This window comes from Pipra filicauda, unplaced genomic scaffold, assembly GCF_003945595.2.
Source record: "Pipra filicauda isolate LSUMZ 115617 unplaced genomic scaffold, ASM394559v2 scaffold579_size272245_pilon, whole genome shotgun sequence".
NCBI classification, from domain to species: Eukaryota; Metazoa; Chordata; class Aves; order Passeriformes; family Pipridae; genus Pipra; species Pipra filicauda.
The window spans coordinates 168706-190592 of record NW_024104730.1 but is presented as its reverse complement, the minus strand read 5'-3'; the positions used below and the strand labels follow the sequence as shown (position 1 = coordinate 190592).

General features: G+C 63.1%; 1 protein-coding gene across 1 annotated transcript; it reads left to right on the top strand.

The window, feature by feature from the left end:
- The first annotated feature begins 3513 nt into the window (after positions 1–3513).
- MED24 (mediator complex subunit 24) lies at positions 3514–20930 on the top strand. The gene is made up of 26 exons (XM_027746550.2): positions 3514–3552; positions 3770–3906; positions 6203–6285; positions 6798–6836; positions 8182–8255; positions 9302–9525; positions 10050–10161; positions 10648–10798; positions 11008–11121; positions 11823–11870; positions 12069–12151; positions 12482–12568; positions 12849–12960; positions 13478–13620; positions 14303–14340; positions 14976–15058; positions 16321–16499; positions 16581–16680; positions 16992–17167; positions 17306–17570; positions 17735–17916; positions 18166–18259; positions 18589–18688; positions 20092–20169; positions 20291–20439; positions 20589–20930. The coding sequence occupies exons 2-26, from the start codon at positions 3777–3779 to the stop codon at positions 20703–20705; spliced, it is 2961 nt and encodes a 986-aa protein (XP_027602351.1). The 5' UTR covers positions 3514–3552; positions 3770–3776; the 3' UTR covers positions 20706–20930.
- Positions 20931–21887: the final 957 nt, after the last annotated feature.

The following is a 21887-nucleotide window of genomic DNA, read 5'->3' as shown; positions in this document are numbered from 1 at the left end:
CGGGGGGCCCTGCCCCTGCGCCCCCCGGGGGATCTGGGGGGCTGGGGGGCCGGACCCCGCCGTGGTGCCGCAGCCGGACCCCGCCGTGGTGCTGGGGGTGGCGTGCACTGGGAGCCCGGGGGGCTCACAGAAGAGGGCGTTGGGGGTCCCCCCAACGGAGCCCCCCGACCCGCTCGTCCCACCCCACCCCCTTCCCAGCAGTCCCTGCTCCCAGCCCCCCCTTTTCCCCCCCGGACTACACGTCCCGTCATGCCCGGGCTTAAAGCGCTGCTGCCGGTCCCCCCCCCCCAGCCCAACGCCCCGCAGCTCAACCCTGGGACCCTCGGGGGCTCGGCCTGGCCGCCCCCCACCCTCCAACCCCGTGGGTACCCCCCTCCCTGGGCTGCACAGGCGGTGCGGTGGCACCCAGGGAATGAGGGGGATGGGGGGCCCCTGGGGATGAAGGCTTTCAGGAACGTGGGGGTCCTCAAGGGATGAAGATTTCCATGGGGGGGCCCTAGGGGATGGGGATACTCGGGGGCAGCACCCAGGGGAGGGGGATCCCCTGAGCACAGCGGCTCTCAGGGAATGGTGCTGCTCAGAATGGAGTCAACAAGGGGACAATGCCATCTGGGGGACAGAGGTCCCCGGGGGACGGTGGTCCTCGAGGATGGTGGTCCCCAGGCAATGAGGGTCCCCAGGCAATCAGGGTCCCCAGGGCACAGGGCAGAGTGACACCCTGGGCTGCTGGTGGGTGTCCCCATGGCCCCCCCTGGGCCCTCTGGACCCCCTGCTGCCCCTGGTCCCCCACAGCCCTATGGTTCCTGTAGCCCCTATGGGCCCCCTAGTCCCTGTGTCACCCTGGGCCCCCCGTCCCCATGGCTGGAAGTCCCAGCGTGGCGGGGGCAGTGGCAGCGTGACGGCCCCCCCGTCCCGTTCTGCCTGTTCCGTACACTTTATCCTCGGCAAACACGGCGCGGCCGCGGCCCCCCGACACCGTCTGCCCGCGATAAGGCAGTGGCTGAGCCTGCCTGCCCCGGCCCACAGGGCTCGGCCACCTCAGCACCACGCCGTGTCCCCAAATCCCCCTGCCCGTGGCCATCCAGCACCCTCCACCCCAACAGAGACACTGAGGCAGGGCTGGGGTTCACCTGCGGAACCCCAGTAGCAGGGACAGGCACCTCTCACACTCCTCACCAGCCCCTCATACCACATGAGGTGCCCCCAGTGCCAGCTCAGACCTCTCTGTGTACCCTCAGCAGGGTGGGGAACCCCTGCCCTGCAGCAGACCCTGATCCAGGGGGATTTGGGATGCAGAAGGGCCATGGTGTTCTTGGGGCGCAGGCGCTCGGCCGGAACATGCTCATTAAAATTCATCCTGCTGCTCTGCAGCAGAGACACTAAATATAGCCCTGAGCCAGCAGTGCAGCCCCCCTGGACCCCCAGGATGGGGGTGACACTGGGCACCTCCTTCCACAGCACCGGAGACCCCCAAGGGGTAGCACCCACCACAGCCGGGGGGTCCAGGGTGTCCCCAGGCTCTGGATCAGACCCTTCACACCCTGCCAAACACTGGGAGCCAGCCATGTGCCCCCCAGCAGGGCCTGGCAATGAGGGGCCTGGTCGCCCCAGTGACCCCGTGGGAAGGAGAAGCCCCCAGTGCTGGCCCCCTCTCGCCCCCTGCCTGCCCCTGGCGCTGGGAACAGCCCCGGCCCCTTCCGGCCCCCCCGGCCCCGGGCCGGAGGCAGCTGTGCCGGGGCGTCCTGCCAAGGCGCCGAGGCCTCGACGCCTTCCCCCTGCCTGGCCGCCCCCCCAGTGCCCCGGGGGGCTGCGACCCCCCAAGCACCCCCCCACTGCCCCCCTACCCCACCAGGGCAGCATCCCCTGCCCCCCAGGGTTTGGGGGTGCTGTGCTGCGGGGGCTGTCAGGGAAGCTCCTCTGGTCCCCTCCTGCCCGGAGACCCCCGTGGTGTTTGTTCCCCCGCCAGCTGCGGAGAGTGGGCCCCCCCCCCGGCACAGGAAATCCCTCCTCATGGACAGGGCCCCCCCCCGGTGGGACCCCCCCGCTGCCGGGGCCCCTCGCCGGCTGGGCAGCCGCTCGCCCGCCTAATCCCAGCCCCGGCGCGGGGGGATTTGCTGCGCCCCGGCCCCATGAATGATTAACCGGGGAATTAAGGGGCCGTGGAGCCCCCCCCCGGGCAGGGCCGGGGGGGCAGTGGGTGACTGGGCTCCCACCCTGGCACCCTGGGGGGCTTCACCCTGCTCCTGAGAGGTGTGGGGCTCCCCTGGGGTGTTCGGGGGGTACTGGGGGTTTTGGGGAGCTGGGAGTGTTGTGGGGGTGCTGGGGGTTGTAGGGTGTTAGGGGGCTGGGGGTTCTGGGGTGCTGAGGGTTGTGGGGTGTTGGGGCTGCTGGGGGGCTGCTGGGCACATTTTGGGGGTTCTGGGGGTGTTGGGATCCTGGGGGTCCTGAGGGGATGGGGGTTCCAGGGGGCTGCCCCCCCCCAGCCCTGCTCCCCATCCTCCCGTTGCCATGGCGACGGCTGGCACCGTCCCTGGGGATATTTTTAGCTGCTGGTGCTGCAGGGAAGGGGTGGGTGGGCAGCCCAAGCCCATGGCTGTGACACGTGTGTGCACACGCGTGTGTCTGCAGTACACTCCTGTGCACACCTGTGTGTGTGTGTGTGTGTGTGTATCCAGGTGGGTACCTGTGTGGAGGTGTGTGCACCCTGCCCACGCATGTCTGCCCGCACACGGGAGCACACACGTGTCTGTGCACACACCTCTGATCACACACGTGCAGGCACGCACGTGTGCACACCTGCGTGTGTTTGCACCCATGCACAGGTACCTGTGTGCACCCTGCCCATGGGCCCCTGTCTGCACACAGGAGCACACGCGTGTCTGCGTGTGCACACGTGTGCAGGAACACGCACGCTCCCCGCGCATCTTCAGACGTGTCTGGGTGCACACGTGGCCCTGGGTGCACACACACGCGTGGGGGAGGGAAGGCAGCTCACACACGCGTGCCTGTGTGCACGCCTGCCCTCCCACACGTGGGTATCCGTTTGCACACTCATCCAGTTACACCCTGTCTTGCACCCCCTTGTTTGCCAATCCCGGGTTTGCACACTCGCTCCTGTGTTTGCACACTCACCCCCACGTTTGCACAACCCCCTCCGTTTTCACACCCACACCTCCGTGTTTGCCCCCTCCCAGTTTTCACACCCACCCTCCTGTTTTCTCCCTCCCCCCGCCTGCACAGTCACCCCCCCGTTTTCACACTCACCCCGTTTGCACAACCCAATTTTTCACACTCAAACCCTGCTCCACCCACCTTGTTTTCACACACTCCATGTCTGCACGCCCCACCCGTATTTGCACACTCACTCCTGCTATTTCCACCCCCGCCCCCCGTTTCCACCCCCGCTCCCGCCCCAGCCCCTCTCGAACTACAACTCCCATCACCCCCCGCGCCCGGAGTGCCCTGCTGCCCAATCAGCGCGCGGCTTGTTGGCAGGTGCCGCCATGGCGGTGCCCAGGCGCTAAGGGAGGCGCTCGGCGGCGCCGGGACACGGTGAGGGCCGAGGGGGGAGCGGCGGGACCTGTGGGCACTGGGGCGGCTCCGAGCGCCCCCGAGCACCCCCCGGCCCCGGGGAGAGGGCGGGCCCCTCGGCCGTGCCCCCCCGGAGCCACTGGGCCGCGCTCCCCGCCGGGCCCCCTGCCCCTCGGGCCCGCTCTGCCCTTCCCGGTGGGGGAGAGGGCTCCGTCCCCCCTGAGCTCTCCGTCCGCAGGGTGACCATGAAGGTGGTGAACCTGAAGCAGGCCATCCTTCAGGCCTGGAAGGAGCGATGGAGCGACTACCAATGGGCCATAAACATGAAGCGGTTCTTCCCCCGCGGAGCTACCTGGGACATCCTCAACCTGGCAGGTCCGGGGGGCTGGGGGGCTTTCCCCTCCTCACTGGGCACACAGAGGTGTTCTGGGGGTGGGTTTTGGGGTGTCAACCCTCTGGGCTGCAGACAAGGGTATTTTGGAGGTCCCTGTTGCATTTTGGGCCCCTCCACCCCCTTTCCCACACTACTTTTCATGCCAAAATGCTTTTTTCCAACCCCTTTAGCCCATTCCTGAGTGTTCCCCCAGCCCTTTGGATCCGTTTTGGGGTCATTCCCCTCCTTTTTCTCCCTGTGAGGGTTCAGGAGTCCATGCAGCCTGGCTTTTGGGACTGAGTTTTGCCAGGAGGGGATTAGACTGGATATTAGGGGAGATTTCTTCATAGAAAAGGTGGTCAGGCATTGGAACAGGCTGTGGTGGAGTCACCATCCCTAGAAGGGTTTAGAAACATGTGGATGTGGCACGGACTAGTGGTGACATGGCAGTGCTGGGTTAAAGGTTGGACTCGGTGATGCTCGAGGTCTTTCCAGCCTTAATGATTCCCTGATTCCCTGGTTCTTTCCCTGCACAGGAGCCAGCTGCTGCTCCCAAGGCTGCTTCCCACTCTGGCTAGGGGGGGGTTCCTTTTCCCAGTCCAGTTCAAGGGCATTTCACACAAATCCTGCCAAAGGCTGGGACCTTTGGTTTAAAGATTTGCCAGGCTCTCCTGCTAATTATAGAAATTTGGTGCTGGGATTTTCCCTGTGCAGCACGTCCCTGGATAAATAAACAGAGCCAGGAATCGCTGCTCTGGGGGTTTTAAAGGGAACCAGCCCCACATAGGCAGCAGATCTCATGCTTCCAAGGGGGAAATCTTTCCCCAGTGGATATTTTTCCCCTCTCTCCACCCTCCCAGTGGATTTTCTGACAGTGTCTGGGTTTTGTCACACCCTGAGCTGCTCTGGCTGGGTTTGTCCCCTCTGATGTGGGGCTGGAGGGGCCGAGCAGGAGCTGTGGCTGTGGGGAGATGGATTTGCTTTGGATGGATTTGCTGGGTGTGGGGGTGGTTGGCTGGAGGGCCATTCCTGCTGCTGCCCAGCTGGTCCCTGGGGCTCCCTGGTGCCTGTTCCCACCCTGGTGGCACCAGCTCCTGCTCTGCTGGCAGCAGGGCCTGTGGGGTGCTTGGCGTGGGCTCGTCTGCGTATCCCCAAAAACAGGGCTAGAGATGGTAATTCCCTATGATTTCTGTAGGAACAGGTTTCTCCTGGCCCACACTCAGCCAGGGGAAGGCTCAGCAGCCCAGGCTTTGTTGGGGGCAGCCCATATACCAGGAGGGGAAGGAGCCATGTCCCCTTTTCCTTTTGGGAGCCCCAAAGGCAGGATGCCAACCCCGACTCCGAGCACACAGGGGGAGCCTATTCCCGAGGCCCCCATGGCTGGAACAGCAGCTCCCTTCCTCACCACAGTGCCCGGAGCTGTCCTTCCCTAAGCTTGTGCCTTTCAGCTTTGGAAGTACAAAGGAGGGAAAGCTGGCACGGGCTGCCGGGCTCACGGCAGGGCCGGCAGATCGCTGCTGACACGTCTGCAGCGGGGAGCAGCATGTGGCTGGCTCGTGGTGGCACTCTGGGCTGGGCTGGGGAGGGGACGGCTGCCACCACCTTCTGTCCTCATCCCAGACGCTCTTGGCCCGGGTCTGAGCCTTGGAGCGAGACCCAGGGAGTCTCCTGCTCCCGCGCTCGGGATCCGCCGGCGGCTCCTCCTCGGCTTTGGGGCGACAACTTCCCACCCGGCTGCTGCTCCCCCTTTTACATCTGGGTGCTCTGACCTACTTGCAGCCCGAGCCACAGCCCGGGGCCTGCTCGGGGAGGTGCTTCCTGCGCTCTGCCATGGCTCAAATGGGCAATTAAAGGCTTGGCTGAGCAGATGGGACGGGCAGAGCCCCTCGGGCCACCGAGGGCCAGACGGGCAGGGCCGGGCCCAGCGCAGGGGACTGGCAGCCCCGAGCTCAGCCCTGGGTGCCCGCGCAAAAGCCACTCAGTGGAGGCTGCGGGGCAGGAGGTGGGAGGGAGGGGAATGTGTTCAGAGAGCAGCAGGCGCAGTTTTGGGGCCAGAGTGCCTGGGAGAGCTGAGTTAGCAGGAGGCTAAGCCTGAATTATTCACTGGCTTGTGCCATCGGGGATTAGAAAGTTGTGGGATTCAGTGAATTTTGGGGAAAAGTGGTGCGGAGTCACTGTGGTTGGCACGGTTGGGCTTTGCCAGCTTCACTCTGGGGTGAGGGCAGAGCAGTGTGTCTGTGTGTACCTGTGTCCCCACATGCTGACCTGGGACCCCCCGGCCCCTCTCTTTCCTTGCAGAGGCTCTCCTGGAACAGGCCATGATCGGGCCATCCCCAAACCCACTCATCTTGTCCTACTTGAAATATGCCATCAGCTCCCAGGTAAGGACCTACTGGCACTACTGTGGGACACCTCCCAGCCCCAGCGAGGTTAACAAAGAAACTGGGATGCTGGTGGTGGGCAGACACCCCAAATTCCCCATCTGAGCCTGTCCTGGGCTGGGCAGACACCCCAAGTCCCCCACCTGAGCCTTTCCAGAGCTGGGGCGGGTGGAGGAGGGCTCAGCGCGTGCCCCAGGCGGGGATGTTTCCATAAATAGCCTCTGCCACCGCCCGGGGTGGGAATTCTGCCCCCCGAGAGCCTCCGCACTCGCCGTGAGCTCCGCGCTTCCACATCCCGGCGTTTAATATCGCCTAAAGTTTGTGTGAAACACATCAGCGATCACCTAAAAATGTCTGTTTGGATTTGTGCCGGGTCAGCGCCCCGGCCCCAGCCCCGTCTGCGGTGACAGGCAGCGGGGCCGTGCCCTGACCTTGCCGTTCCTCGGCAACGAGCGCGGCGCTGGCACGGCCCCCGTGTGACACCGCGCTTGTTTTGGCTTTGTGTGTTGTAGATGGTGTCCTATTCCACGGTGCTGACGGCCATCAGCAAGGTACGGCTCGGGCAGGTGCTCTCTACCCACAACCCACGAATCCCTTTCCCTCCCCACAACTCCCACCAAATATAGGTCAAGTGGAAGGCGACGTCCTGGGCTGAGTCAGCAGTGGGCAGCCGGCACGGATTAGCACCCGAGCCCTTCCTGTCCCTGCTGGGGATGGGCTGCTGCGGGTCCTGCAGGGTTTTGGGGGTGTGAACGCCTCATCCCTCTGCCCTGGGGGGCCTGGCAGGCTCCTGCTCTGTGTGTAACCCCAGCCTGGCCACCGGAAACCACATCCCGCCGCAGCCAGCGGCTCTGGCAGTGCCGTGGGGAGCGGAGCCGGCCGTGGAGGAGCTGCCAGCACCGGGGCCACGCTGCTGCGGCCACAGGCCGTGCTCAGTTGTGGCTTCCCATGGGTGTTCAGTGTCCCCATGCTGCTTCCATGGGGATAAGCCATGGCTGCCTCTGCTTGGTGTTGGGAAGCCCCTCACAAGTTTTGTCAGGCTCCCTGCCTTGCCAGGGTCACCTCAGGCCCCCCCACCCTCTGCCTTGTCAGGGTCACTTCTGATCTGAAGGAAAAACAATCTGAAGGAGAATAATTTCTCCCCCCTCACCTTCTTGTTGTTGTGGGGATGAGAGGAGAGCAGCGCTGGCAGCCAGGGCTGTTTTGGGGGGCCCCAGGCTGAATTCGGAGCTGTGCCATGAAGGCCTGGCGAGGTGGAGACCCCTCCAGCAGGCTCAGCACCGATCCGGCAGGATGGGTGCACTCCCGGCATGGGGTAGAGCCGAGCCCACCCACAGCTCTGCTCCGAAGAGCGCGGGCTCGTCGCCGTTCCCCCGGTCCCGCATCGCTGCCCGTTTGGAGGGCGGGCACAGCGCTGACCTTGAGAGCCGAGCCTTCCTCCTTCAGCTCAGCGTGGGCCCAGCGCAGAGCTGCGGGCAAGCTCCGGCCCGGCGGGGCTCCCCATCTGCTCCGGGAGGAGGGGGGGACCGCGCTTCTGCCGCCCCCCGCCCCCCAGCCCCGCGGCCAGCCGGGCTGTTGGCGCTGCCAGCCCTGCCGGGCCGGGGGTGGGCAGGGGGCTGGCGCCCGGCCACCACCGCGGCGTCAGGGCAGCACAGCCCCGGCCCGAGGCTGCGGAGAAAGCCCGGCCCCGGCCCTGCCACCCCGGGAGGGCATGACCTGGCCGACAGACAACCCTGACCTACTTCTCATTCAAGTGGCTTCTGGGTGGCTGCCAGGGCGAGTGTCCTGCGGCCGCAGCGCCCGGCCCAGCCCTGGAGGGAGGGCTTGAGGGTGTTTTGGGAGCTACCAGAGCTGGGCAGCCCCCATCTGAAATCCCTTCGTGTTCCCCTGCTCTAGTTCGATGACTTCTCCCGGGATCTGTGTGTCCAGTCGCTGCTGGAGATCATGGACATGTTCTGTGACCGCCTCAGGTATGACGTGACTGTTCCAGTGCTGCCACCTCGATCCTGGCTGTGCCATGGGCAGCACTGGGAGCTGGTGGGGGCTGGCTGATCCCAGGATACTCACCCTGGCAGTTAAGGGCAAATTCCCCCTCCAGCTCCCATTCCCAAGTTGCTGCCAGCAAGGGGAGAGCAGAGGGAATCCAAACCCCACCAGCTTCATGGGAAGCTGCAGGAAGCCCCTGCCCCTACTCTGGGATAAACCTTGCTGTGGTATTCCTGCCCCACTCAGGTAGGTGGGGTGGGTGTAAGCCCCGTGGCCCGAGGGTCTCTGTCCCCTTGGAGTGTTTCCTTTCCCTCTGCAGCTTTCCAGGCCCTGTCTGCATGTCCCTGTCTGGTCCTGCCTGCGCTGCCCCAGGCGCTGCCTTGTTTTGCTTCGTGCTCTTCCGCTGGTGTTGCAGGACCCAGGGGAGTCCAGACAATTCAGGCCACAAAAACTTTTTTAGAAAGCTCAGAAATCTTCCTGTTAACCCCTGACAGCCTCTTCTGGGAGGCCAGAGGGACAGAGGGAGGAGGAAGGCTGAAGGTAGCAGCCCTTCAATGAAATGAAATGAAGCAGCAGCAATGAATATGCATCAGTGACAGATGTTGACAAGGAGCTGTCGCTGGCCAACTGCAGAGCCGGCCCTTAATCCGCTCCTGCCTGCTCTGATCCTCTGCTTAATTTGATCAAAACTTCTGGCCCCGATGATTTGTGCATCAGGAGGGGAAAGCGTTCACCTCTCGCAGAGCACTGATCGATGCTGAGCCTCTCTTAGCAAGATAATTTGATTAGAAGGTTGGAAAGTTTCCCTGTAGTGGAGTTGGCCAGCGAGGAGGCTGCACCGGGTGGGTGGGGGGGTGGGTCCTTCCCCCCAGCACGGCGGGAATGCTGGTGGGATGAGCAGGTTGGGATCTACAGCAAAGGAGCTGGGTGGGAGTGCAGGACCTGAGTTTGGGTTCCCCAGCCTACCCCGTGTCTGTGCCTCAGTTTCCCAGCACACAGCGAGCACATTCCCATTTTCCTCCCCTTCCAGCTGCCACGGGAAGGCTGAGGAGTGCATCAGCCTGTGCCGGGCGCTGCTGAGTGCCCTCACCTGGCTCCTGCGCTGCGCCGCCTTCTACGCCGAGAAGGTGAAGGAGCCCCTGGAGCAGGCGGCGGCCGAGAACCAGCTGAAGATGTGCCTGGAGCGGCTGGAGAAGGTGCTCAGCAGCACCAAGAACCGCGCCCTGATCCACATCGCCAAGCTGGAGGAGACGTGTATGTCCCTACCCCTGCGGAGGTGGCACTGCCACCTCTCCCTTCCCCCTGCCCGGCTCCTGCCGCATTGTCCCTGCGGCTCCAAGCCTATCCATCTTCCAGCCCTGTTGCTGTAACCGTCTCTCCTCCCTGGCTCCGTGCCACCCTCTGCCCCCTCCCCTCCGTGCTGCCCTTGGAAGAGGAGCAGAATTAATGTGGAGGCTGCGTGAGCTGTTCCTGGGCGCGTGGCGAGCCCTGTGCTCTGCCAGCCTGGCACAGCCCCGCGCCTTCGGCTGTGCCCATGTCTTGCCAGGAGGCTGTGCCAGGCCGGGCCTGAGGCAGGAGCTGCTGGGGGCACACAGACACTTGGCTTGGGCTCGCAGACCCTTGATTTGGGCACACAGACCGTTGGTTTGGGCTGGCAGCACCAGCAGGGACCCCCAGCCTCTTCAGCCCCTCTGTGCTGCTGTGGGCCTTGGAGCCAGCCTGCCCAGCTTTTCCATGTGTCCCTGTCCCTCTGCTGAATCCCTGCCCTCCCTCCCCAGCCTCCTGGAGCACTGTGGAGCAGTCCCTCGTCAAGCTGGGGGAGAACCTGAACAACCTCGGCACGTCCCCGGTGCGGAGCCAGGCTGACGACTGCGTGTCCCTCATCAAGAGGTGGCTGTGTGCTGCTGCTTCGTGGGCCTGGGGGGCAAAATGGGTCTGAGCCCCACTCTGGCTCCCCCAAACTCCTTGCTCTGAGGGCAGAGAGCCTCCTACCTCTCTCCATGCTGGCTCCCTGCTTCCCTGCCCCTTTCCAGCTTGGATCCCTGCTCTGGCAGTGGGCTGGGGCTGACCAGAGGAGAGGGGACAGGCCAAGTGATGACCCAGGGCTTGCTCCTCTGGCGACCTGGGGCTCTTTACCATTCCTCAGCTGCTCTGGTCACACCAGAGCTGCTATTCCTGCTCCCTATCACCCTGGAACTGCTCCCAGGTCCCAGGGTCTTGGAGATCCCAGGCACAGGTGCTCCAGGCTGTCCTGCCCCAGGGAGATACAGGGCAGCAAAGGTCAGAGGCTTGGCCAGGGAATGAGAGTGGGACAGGAGGAGCAGGAATCTGTCCCTGCAGGGCCCCAGTGACCCTGAGCTGTCCCCTCCCACCCAGCATCCCCACCATGCTCTCGGTCCACTCGGAGCAGCTGAACAAGACCGGGTTCCCCACCGTGCACGCCGTGGTGCTGCTGGAGGGGACCATGAACCTCACAGGAGAGACTCAGCCGCTGGTGGAGCAGCTCATGATGGTGAAGAGGATGCAGGTACAGAAGTGACAGCGTGTTCTCCTGCTCAGGTGGCCTGGGGCCACAGCCAGGGCTCCGTGCTGTGCCTGCCTGTGCTGATCCTGCTCCAAGGGAGCAGCGGGAGCGCATCAACGCCGTCGCAGGGGTTCAGGGTTTGGCTGAGGGGGGTGGGGGATGTGCTTTGCTGCCAACCCAGCACTGAGGGGGTCTGTGTGTGTGCCCTGCAGCGCATCCCCTCCCCGCTCTTCGTGCTGGAGATCTGGAAGGCCTGTTTTGTGGGCCTCATCGAGTGCCCCGAGGGCACGGAGGAGCTCAAGTGGACAGCCTTCACCTTCCTGAAGGTAGGGCCCATCCCAGCCCTGCTCTGAGCCCTGTGCCTGTCACTGCCCTTTCCCTGCACACCTGGCTCCTGCTGAGCCCTGAGCTCTGCCAGAGCAATTAGTCCTCCCCCACTGCAGAATGCTCCTTGGGGTGCCCCCACACCCCACAGTGTGCCCCTCAGAGTCCAACCCACTCCACCTGAGCCCGCCCCAGCCCTCCTGCCACCTGCTGAACATCAGCTTTGCTGTCCAGGGGCCTCCTTTCAGCTCAGCCCCACTTTGTTTGGCGGAGTTGGTTTTTCTGGGGTGTTGTAGGAGAAATGAAAGTGAGTAGGTTTAGATTAGATTTTGGGAAGAAGTTCTTCCCTGTGAGGGGAGAGGCCCTGGCACGGGTTGCCCAGAGAAGCTGTGGCTGCCCCATCCCTGAAAGTGTCCAAGGCCAGGTTGGATGGGGCTTGGAGCAGCCTGGGATAGTGGAAGGTGTCCTTGCCTGTTGAAGGGGGTGTAATGTGTAAATGTGGCTCTGGGTGGTGGTGGAAGGACTCTGGAGGGGAACAGGGGCACCAGTCCCCTGGGTGCACAGACTGCTCCAGAAACGTTCCTGTCCCCAGGCTGGGAGAGCAGCTCTGTGCAGCTGTGTTGGTCTGGGCTGGTGCTGCTGGGGGGCCCCGGCTGTGGAGTGGGGTCTTCTCCAGTGTCACACCATGCCCCGTGTCTTTCAGATGCCCCAAGTCCTGGTTAAACTCAAGAAGTATCCCCAAGGGGACAGGGTGAGTCTGGAGGGCCATCCATGGGGGCTGTGTGTCACCACGTGAGCTGTGTCACCATGGGGCTGGTGCCTGGCTGGAGCTCTGTGGGGAAATGGTCTGTGTCCCAAGAACCTTCCCTAAAAGAGCAGGCAGTGGGAGGGGGAGGTGGGGGTGTGTTGGGAGCACACCAGGCTGAGTGCTGGGCTTTGTGCTCGGCAGGATTTCACCGAGGATGTGAACTGTGCCTTTGAGTTCCTGCTCAAGCTGACCCCTCTGCTCGACAAAGCCGACCAGCGCTGCAAGTGAGTGCTTGCTGTGGCCAGGGCTCACATGTGGCCCCATGCCACAGCCACCCTGTCCTCGGTGCAGGGTCCTGGCAAGGCTGGTTTAGTTTCTGATCCAGTTCCTCCTTCCTGAGGACCTGGCGCTGCCACATGAGCGAGGCAGCGAGTGTGTGACAGCTGAGTGTGGGTGATGCTGTGTGACACCCAGAGCTGCTCTGGGCCCTGCAGCATCCTCAGAGGGGTGGGAGCGGGCCCAGGAGGGCAACCTGGGAGTCCCTCTGCCCTGTGGCACTGCCTGGGGTGACAGGAATGCTGTCCCTCAGGCTAGGGCTCTGCTCTCTCTTCCAGCTGCAACTGCATAAGCCTGCTCCTGCAGGAGTGCAGCAAGCAGGGGCTGCTCTCCGAGGCCAACAAGACCAACCTGATCGACAAACGGTACAGCCCCTCCAGAGTCTGGGTAACCCCCAAAAGTGGGGCTGGAGCACCTTGTTTTGGGGAGGCACGAGGGAGCAGCTGCTGTGGCTGGGGCACGGCGGCCCGGGGGAATGGGGCATTGCTTTTGGTGACAGGTTGGGTACAGGTAGAGTCTGTCCCCTCAGAGTGGCAGCTGGTGGTGGCCTGAGGCGGTGGCTTTCCCTTGAGGGTGCCAGTGGGTGGGAGGAGGAAGGCAGGGTGATGGATTCCTGCTCACTGGCCCTTCTTTGGGGTCCCTCAGGACAGCGGACAAGGAAAACTCTCCGTGCTTGAAATCTGCCGAGAATGCCAACATCCAGCCAAACCCAGGGCTCATCCTGAGGGCTGAGCCCACTGTCACCAACATCCTGAAGGTGAGTCCTCTCCTGCAGCCATGCTGGGCAGGCTGGGCTTGGCCCCAGAGCCCCTTCCCAGCAGTACCAGTCGCACCAGGCAGCTGGGGTGGCTGGGAGGCGCCTGATCTCCCTCTGCGCTGGGGTGGCGGAGCAGAGGAATCACTCCCAGCTTTGATGCTCTGCCGTGGATCCCAGGAGCTCCCCTCCTCCCTCCTGGGAGGCTGGAGGAGCTGTCAGGTGGCATGTCATCAGTGCCAGCAGCCTGAGCCCAGCCAGCTCTGCCCGTCCCGCTCAGCCGCTCCCCACGTGCATCTCCCCCAGTCCCCGGGGACTCCCTGTGTCCCCGTGTCACTCTGGTTGTTTTGCTGCTGCTCAGTGACAGGGGATGTTTTTCTGCCAGTACCAGGGGCACGGAGGGCTCCATCCCACCTCCCCCAAACCCTGTGAGTCCCTGCTCCCCAAGCTGGAGTTTTACTGCTGCTCTGTAGCACATGTTCCCCGTGACTTCTCTTTCCTCTTACTTTTTTGGTTGCAGACCATGGATGCAGATCACTCCAAGTCCCCCGAGGGCTTGCTGGGGGTCCTGGGTCACATGCTGTCTGGAAAGAGCCTGGACTTGCTGCTGGCAGCGGCAGCAGCCACGGGCAAGCTGAAATCCTTTGCTCGGAAGTTTGTCAAGTGAGTGTCCACCTGGATGGCACCATCCCTGGTGCCCACGGGGGAGTGGGCAGCCCCCCCAGCTGCCCCCCACACAGGGCTGGATGTGCCTCTGACCCAGTGGAGCACTGGGAGGGCTGGGATCATAGGGAGGCTGCACCCCACAGCACCCCATTTTACCTCTGCATGAACAGGGCAGAGGATCAGAGCCAGGTTGTTTTGAGGTGTTCAGAGAGCTGAAGGCCCTGGCAGAGCCCTGGATCCAGGGCTGTGTGTCCCTTCTGTCCCCAGACACCCATGTCCTGGTTACAGCACACGCACAGCACACGTGGGGCTGTGTGATGGGCTCCCCTGAGGGCTCAGCCCACACCAGCCCCCATGGGTGCACAGGGGAGCTGTTTGGGGGTCTGTGCTCTAAAACCCCCACACAGCCAGAAGGGCTGGCTCTGGGGAGGGCCGTGGGTGTGGGGACGAGCAGCGTGGCCGGACCTGTTTGGCTGCAGGGAGTGGAGACAGGGAGGAGGTGGTTTGTCCCTGTGGTGCTCGAGGGTGTCTGTGGAGCTGGGCCCAGCTTCTCCTGCCCCTCTGTGCTGGGATGGGGTGCAGAGAGGGGTCTGCAGGCGGGGCAGCCTCTACTTGTCTCAGGGGTAGGAATTGGCCTGTTGGACTGATAACGCTTCGCTGCCACTCTCTGCCCCTGCAGGCTGAACGAATTCACCAAGCAAATCACCGGAGAAATCTGTAAGTGCGTGTGTGCTCGTGCGTGGGGGGATCTGAGCTGGGCCTCCCCCCACTGCCACGTGCTGGGATGCTCTGGGGCCTGGCTGGATTAAACTGGGACTGGCTGTGGGGCCAGAGTGAACTGAGCTGTGCCAGGCCCGGCTGGGGGTGCCGGTGGGGAGGGGGCACAGGGGCATGTGGCCGTGTGCCAGCGGGGCTCTGAGTTCCTGGGGACCCGCTGCTCTCACGTGTGTGTCCATCCCAAATGTGGGTGTTCCCTGCTTGCAGGGGAAGGGCTCCCTCTCCCCAGCCGAGCCTGGGGGCCCCTTGGCTCCCTCCCTGGAAGGGGTGATGTGTCAGCACAGCCCAGATAAGGACTCTGACTCCGTGTGTGTGTGATGAAACTTGTGGAGTGCTCTGACCTTCCATGGCGAGGGGGTGGCCCAGAGGAGGCCAGAGCTGCTTTGGGGGCTCGAGCAGAGGCAGACAGGGTGGGGGGAGGCACTTGGCACATCCTCTCATTTACACACAAGCACTGGGGGGGTTACAAAAGCTGCCTGAGGGGAGCAGGTCCTGGCCCCTGCACTCGCGGGGTCCTGCCTTCATCCTTGTGCTGAGGCTGGAGACCCCCAAGGTCTTTGTTTCTCCTCCCTCAGCCAAGAGCGGCTCAGTGCGAGCCCTGCTCTTCGACATCTCCTTCCTCATGTTGTGCCATGTGGCCCAGACCTACGGCTCAGAGGTAAGGATCCTCTGAGGGGCTGGATCCTGCAAGGGGATGGATGGGGCTGGATCCTCCGAGGGGATGGATGGGGCTGGGTGGGGCTGGATCCTCTGAGGGGCTCTTGCCAGCACAGCCTCCTTGCTGCTGCAGCCTGCCAGCCTCCTCTAGTGGCCAGCCTGCCCCTGTCCCTGCTGTCCCTGCTGTCCCTGCTTTCCCCACTGTCCCTGCAGCCACCACACTGCCTGGGGCACAGCACCCAGTGCCTGTCACCTGGAAATCTGTCCCCGGGGCTCCATGGCCTCTAAGTGGTGGAGGAGGACTGGCTGTCACCTCCCTGAGGGCTTGGACTGTGCTCCATTTGTGGACAGTGGGATCGGTGGGAATGCTGCTTCTGCAGCTTCCCCGGGCTGGCTCTGAGCTCCCTGGGCTTTCTCCAGTGCTGCCCCTCCAGTTTGGCCCTGTTTGGCTGGGGGGGGGGTCACACAGCCAGATGATGTCAGCCCTCCCCCATCCGAGGAGGAACTCTCAGCCCCGCTCGGGAAACGGCACTTTGGTTGCGTGAAAATTTTTCGAGTTTCAACATCTGTGTGTGTCGGGAGCAGAAACGATACTGAAACACTGGGAATGCGGAGAGGGGGAGAGAGGGGCCCTGCCCAGCTGGCCCTGGGGAGCAGGGAGGGGGCTCCTGGCAGGGGGGACATGCCCGGGGCTGTCCGATAAGGTCTCATCCCCTGTCCCAGTCCTGTGACTTTCCTGCTCAGCTGCTGCTGAACAGATGTGCAAAACTTTTTTTGGACAAAAATAGCATCCCCTGGGTGACACAGGCTGAGAGGAGGAAGTGACATGTGGGATTCCCAGCTCGTGGCCCCCCCAAGACCCTCCCAGCTGGGCTGTGTGAGCCCGGCACTGGGGACCCTGAGCACAGCTCATGGAGGTGGGGGACACGGGACCCTTTGGGGCAGGACATGGTGACCCCAGGGCTGGTCCTGGCCTGGCATCTCTCCTCCTCTGAGCTGGGCCTTGGTCTCCTGGGGAGCCCTCTCGTAATGGGAGAAACCACAGCCCACAGACCGGAAACCAGTGCCTTACTGGGGGCTGACCAGTGCCTTACTGGGGGCTGACCAGTGCCTGTTTCTCCCTCCGGGCCACAGGGCGGCGCTGTTCCCCCGGCCATGAGCACCCCAGGGTGGGGGTCTCACCCCAGAGAGGGGGTCTCACCCGGGGTGGGGTCCCCCGCAGGGTCCCTGCGGGATGCAGACCCCGTGCCGGCTCCTTTCCAGGTGATCCTGTCGGATTCGAACCCTCCGGGCGAGGTGCCCTTCTTCGAGACCTGGATGCTGACCTGCATGCCCGAGGAGGGGAAGATCCTCAACCCCGACCACCCCTGCTTCCGCCCGGATTCCACCAAGGTGGAGTCCCTGGTCGCCCTCCTCAACAACTCCTCTGAGATGAAGCTGGTGTAAGAGCCCACCCGTGAGCCCCCACCCCAGCTTCCCTGGCCCCGTGGCCGTGCCTGAACCCCCCACCTCTTCCCTGACAGGCAGATGAAGTGGCACGAGGTGTGTCTGAGCATCTCAGCTGCCATCCTGGAGATCCTCAATGCCTGGGAGAACGGTGTCCTCACCTTTGAGTCCATCCAGGTGGGGCTGGTGGGGGGCAGAGCGGGGCTGTGCTGTGTCCTAAGGAGGGGCCAGGGGTCGAGATGCTCCAGGGTCCCCTGTTCTCCTGCAGCTGCCGTGGAGCTCACTGAGACTTGGGAGGGGGGAACTGATGTGGCTTCAGCCCTTTGATGCTGCCCTGACCCACTGGCTGGCAGTGGGACTGGCAGGGACAATGTCACCCATGGAGGAGGGAAGGGCTTGGACCCCGCAGTTGGGACCCACGGCCCTGGGAGGCGATTCCTGAGCATCCACCCGTCTGTGCTCATCCTCTGCTCCATCTCCTCTCCTAGAAAATCACGGACAACATCAAGGGGAAGGTGTGCAGCATGGCAGTGTGTGCCGTGGCCTGGCTGGTGGCCCACGTCCGCATGCTGGGCCTGGACGAGCGGGAGAAGTCCCTGCAGATGATCCGGCAGCTCGCGACCCCCCTGTACGGGGAGAACACGCTCCAGTTCTACAACGAGCGGTGAGCTGGGGCACAGCCTGTCCCTGCCCTGCTCCTGCCTCCCACTGCCATGCCGTTCCCTGCCCTGCTTCCCCTTCCCAGTGCCGTGTCTCCTGCCCCCCTTCCCAGTTCCCTCCTGATCCCGTCTCTCCTCTGCAGCGTGGTGATCATGAGCTCCATCCTGGAGCACATGTGCGCCGACGTCCTGCAGCAAACGGCCACGCAGATCAAGTTCCCTTCCACGGGCATGGACACCATTCCCTACTGGAATCTCCTGCCCCCCAAGAAGCCCATCAAGGAGGTGCTGACCAGCGTGTTCACCAAGGTGCTGGAGAAGGGCTGGGTCGACAGCCGCTCCATCCACATCTTCGACACCCTGCTGCACATGGGGGGGGTCTACTGGTTCTGCAACAACCTGGTCAAGGTATGGGGGGGCAGGAGGGACCCCCAGTGCCACGGAGGGAATGCTGGGTGTGGTCTGTGCTCCCAGTGCCCTCGGTGTCCCTGGGCTGACTGCTGGGCACTGGAGGGGAGGGGGCAGGCCCAGCCCTGCCCGTGTCCCCATCCTCCCTGCCCTCCTCCCTGCAGGAGCTGCTGAAGGAGACACGGAAGGAGCACACCCTGCGGGCCGTGGAGCTGCTCTATGCCATCTTCTGCCTGGACATGCAGCAGCTGACGCTGACGCTGCTGGGCCACATCCTGCCCAACCTACTGACAGACTCCTCCAAGTGGCACACCCTCATGGACCCCCCCGGGAAGGCCCTGGCCAAGTAAGACCTCAGACCCACGGGAGACTCTGTCCCTGGGGGAGCCTGGCTGGGGAGGTGGGGAGATGCTGGGGTGGAGGTCCCAGACGCTCAAATCCCTCCCTGTGCCTGGCACAGTGCTGGCAGTTCCCACTCTGAGTCCATTCCCTGCTGTCCCCCTCTGAGGTGGGACCTGCTGTGTCCCATCCCTGGGCTCACACCTCATCTCAGGTGGGCTGGCAGCACCTGGCTGTGTCCCTGCTCTGTCCCCAGGCTCTCTGTGTGGTGTGCCCTGAGCTCCTACTCCTCCCACAACAAGGGCCAGGCCTCGGCCCGGCAGAAGAAGCGGCACCGGGAGGACATCGAGGTGTGTCTGGTGTGGAGCAGGGGTTGGCTGGGGGCTCTTTGTGCCCAAAAGCAGCAGTGTCCTGGGGAGGGGAGGGTGGCAGGAGTGGGTGGGTTAGACCAGACTCCCTGCCCAGCTTCTCTGGGCTCTCTGAGGTCTTTTGACCTTAAAATCCAAGGTTTTCCTTCTCTTTCCTGAAGAAGGGGCTGTAATGAGCTGGTCTGGATGTGTCCTGCCCAGGTTGGGATGCTGTGAGTGATCAGAGATCATGGTCCTGGGCTCAGGGTGGGCCAGGACACCCCCCTCAGCGAGGGGCTGGTGGGGCTGAACCCCCTCTTTCTTTCCCCCAGGATTACATCAGCCTGTTCCCGCTGGACGACACGCAGCCCTCCAAGCTCATGCGCCTGCTGAGCTCCAACGAGGAGGATTCCAACATCCTCTCCAGCCCCAGTAAGTGTGGGGAATGGGGTGGGGGTGGCTCCTGGGAGGGCACCATCCTGCCTTGCTGTTCTTTTTGGGTGTGAAATGTGTATTTGAGCAAAACCCCTTCCCTTCCCAAACTGGCCGGGTGAGGATTTAGAGCCCTCAAGTGTTATTTCAGTTATCCTGGAAAAGGGAAAGGCAAAACTCTTTATTTCTCTGATCTGAACAACTTCAAGGGGTGAGGTTACACCTTCTCTCCATGCTGGTGCCCCCCAGCCCAGCACCCCACACCCGAGGGGCTCAGGGGGGCTTTGAGAGCCATGTCCCCCCAGCCACCCTGTGTGGGACCAGAGCTGGAGGTGACATTCCTGGTGTCTGAGGCCAAATCCTGACATTCCAGTTCTGTGAGCAGAGCCTTGGAACACATCTGTGTCCCTGTGGTGTCACAGGTTGCGACAGCTCTGGTGGTCCATGTCCTGCCTGGCGGGTGCTGTCATGGCTCCCATGTGCATTGTCCACACTCCTGGGCAGTGAGTCAGGACCTTTCCTGGTCATTGTTTCTCCCCTTATCCCGAATGTGCTCTTCAGTTATTAGTTTTCGACACATCCATTGACCTCTGGTTTCTTTACTGTCGAAATATGGGCTTTTCCCTTTATCTCACTTATCTTTTTTTAACTCCTGAGGCAGTCCCACCTCTTCCCAGTGACATTCAGGACTTTTTTGGGCTGTTTTCTGCAGTGATGTGGAAACACTGCTTCCTGCAGCGGCCACATAACTCATGTGATTCCATGAGAAAAGTGTGGGAGGGCTTTCTTTTTTTGGTGAGCATCCTCAAGAGCAACACAAGGTGGGTCCTGCTGGTTTGGGCAGGAGCTGTGGACCATGGGGTCTGCACAAGAGCCTTCCCAGGGCATTTTCATCCTGTTGGAGCGGAGCTGGCCCAGTTCCTCCTACAGAAGCGCCCAACTGGGGGCAGCTCAAGCCCCCTGGTCTATCCCGGGATTTGCTGCTAGATTTGGACGTGCCTCAGCTCTGGTAGCTGGACTGCACCCTGACAGTGAGATTGCAGAGCTGCTGTGCAGCTGTTGAACATCTGGCTCTCACACAGGATGTGCAACGTGTGTGTTGCTGCTCTTCCTCTCTCCTGATCCTGACATCCCCTGGGAGCAGCCTGGAGATCCCCCCCGGGCTCTTGGCTCTGTGGGGGCTGGCAGGGGGGACGTGGCACAGACTGTGCTGTGTTTCTGGGGTGCCCCAGTGGCACAGACTCAGTTGGGGTATGTGGGGCCCAAACATCTTCCACTCCACAGGATCACTTGTGGCAAAGCCCCTCCTGGAGCTGGGTCACCTTGAGTGGCTAGAGCTGGCCAGGGTGGGCACACTGGCACAGCCAAGAGGCTGTTCCTGACTCCTGTTCTGCTGCCCACAGATCGCTCCATGAGCAGCTCACTCTCTGCTTCCCAGCTCCACACCGTCAGCATGAGGGACCCGCTCAACCGCGTGCTGGGTAAGGTGGGGATGGGTCTGTGGGGTCACATCCAGCCAGGCTGGGGCACCAGTGGGAGGGTGTGGACCACCCCCAGCCCCCCAGAACTGACCTGATTGTTGATCTGTTCCTGTCCCCACAGCAAACCTCTTCCTGCTCATCTCTTCCATCCTGGGGGCCAAGACAGCCGGCACCCACACCCAGTTTGTCCAGTGGTTCATGGAGGAGTGTGTGGAGTGCCTGGAGCAGGGCAGCCGTGGGAGCATCCTCCAGTTCATGCCCTTCACCATGGTGAGCCCTGTGGCTGTGACACCCCTGTCCCTGCTCGGGGGTGTGCTGGGGTCCCACGGGACAGGGGCACATCTGGGGGTCCTGCAGCCTGCCTTACCTGTCTCCATCTCTGGGGACACTCACTGTGCTTCTCCTGTGCCCCCGGGCAGGTTTCGGAGCTGGTGAAGGTGTCCACCATGTCCAGCCCCAAAATCGTGCTGGCCATCACTGACCTCAGCCTGCCCCTGGGCCGCCGCGTCGCCGCCAAGGCCATCGCTGCGCTGTGAGGGGACAGTGCCTGCCCAGGGCACATCCCTGAGCATCCTGGGCACCTCCCTGCCAACCTGGATGCCTGGGATGGCTTCTGTCACTGCAACTTGGCCTCGTCCTGCCCATGGGCTGCTCCCTCAGTGCCCGGAGCCATCCCTGTGCTGCCTCGTGAGGGCTTCGAGAATGAGATGCCCTCACGATTTTTTCTATTCTATAAATAATTCAATCCTTTTGTAGAACCAGGTTTTGCCTCATCTCTGTCTGGGGTCCTGGGGCTCCCCAAAATCCCTTGTTTCGGGGGGTGATGGGGGAGTCAGTGGCCAAGCCCTGTGCTGGGAAGGGGGTTGAATTCCACTCTCCCTGTCCCAGACCCCTGGAGCGTTCCATGCTGCACTGGGTGGAGCAGGGATGCTTCCTTGCTGTGCTGTCAGCCACAAGCTGGCTCTTGTTGGGAATTCCTCCCCGTGAGTGTGAGTTCTTGCTGGAATTCCTCCCCATGAGTGTGAGTTCTTGCCAGAATTCCTCCCCGTGAGTGTGAGTTCAGGCCAGAGCGAGCACAGCACTGGTGGGCCGGTGAGTAACCGCGGCCTCACCAACACTGCACCGGCCCTGTGCTGGGACAGACTCCCCCAGGACTGTCCCCACACCCCGTCAGCTGCTCTGGCAGTGAATCCTCCTGGAGTGTCACCAACCCCCAACCCTGAGGGGGTGGCAGGGCCGGGGTAGCTGTGCCTCTGCCCTTCACTCATTGAGGGGGAAGCGGGGCCAGTGGGCACCAGCCCTTCCCTCTGGGCACCACAGCTCTGGGACCCGGCTGTGCCTCTGCCCCCTCGGCACTGGTGGAGTTCCCAGCTCACTCCTGGCTGCTCCCGGGTTTTCTGGAGGGAGAGATCCCAATGCACTGGGGGTAGCTGTGGGTGCTGGCTGGTCCTTGGCCTTCAGGGAGGGAGCTGCTTTCCCACTGCTCCCATGGGTTCATCCCTGGTCCAGGGCAGGTGCAGAGTGGCCGTGGGGGTGGGTGGGACAGCTAACAGAGCTGTGGCACGCACTAGGATGGGCTGGGATGGCCTCACCAGGCCTGACACCCGTGTGAGTGCCACACTGAGCTGGCACCGACCTGCCTGGGCACCGCTGCTCGCCCAGGGGCGGCTCTTTACCGTTAGCCCGGAGCAAAGAGCAGGACCCGGCGCTCGTGGCCT

What these genes read in the sequence shown, in the direction of transcription:
- MED24 (XM_027746550.2), top strand. Translation starts at nt 3,777, where the DNA reads ATGAAGGTGGTGAACCTGAAGCAGGCCATCCTTCAGGCCTGGAAGGAG. An exon ending in AGTATCCCCAAGGGGACAGG is followed by an intron (nt 11,871 to 12,068) that starts GTGAGTCTGGAG and finishes TGTGCTCGGCAG; the next exon opens with GATTTCACCGAGGATGTGAA. An exon ending in CCCAGACCTACGGCTCAGAG is followed by an intron (nt 15,059 to 16,320) that starts GTAAGGATCCTC and finishes GCTCCTTTCCAG; the next exon opens with GTGATCCTGTCGGATTCGAA.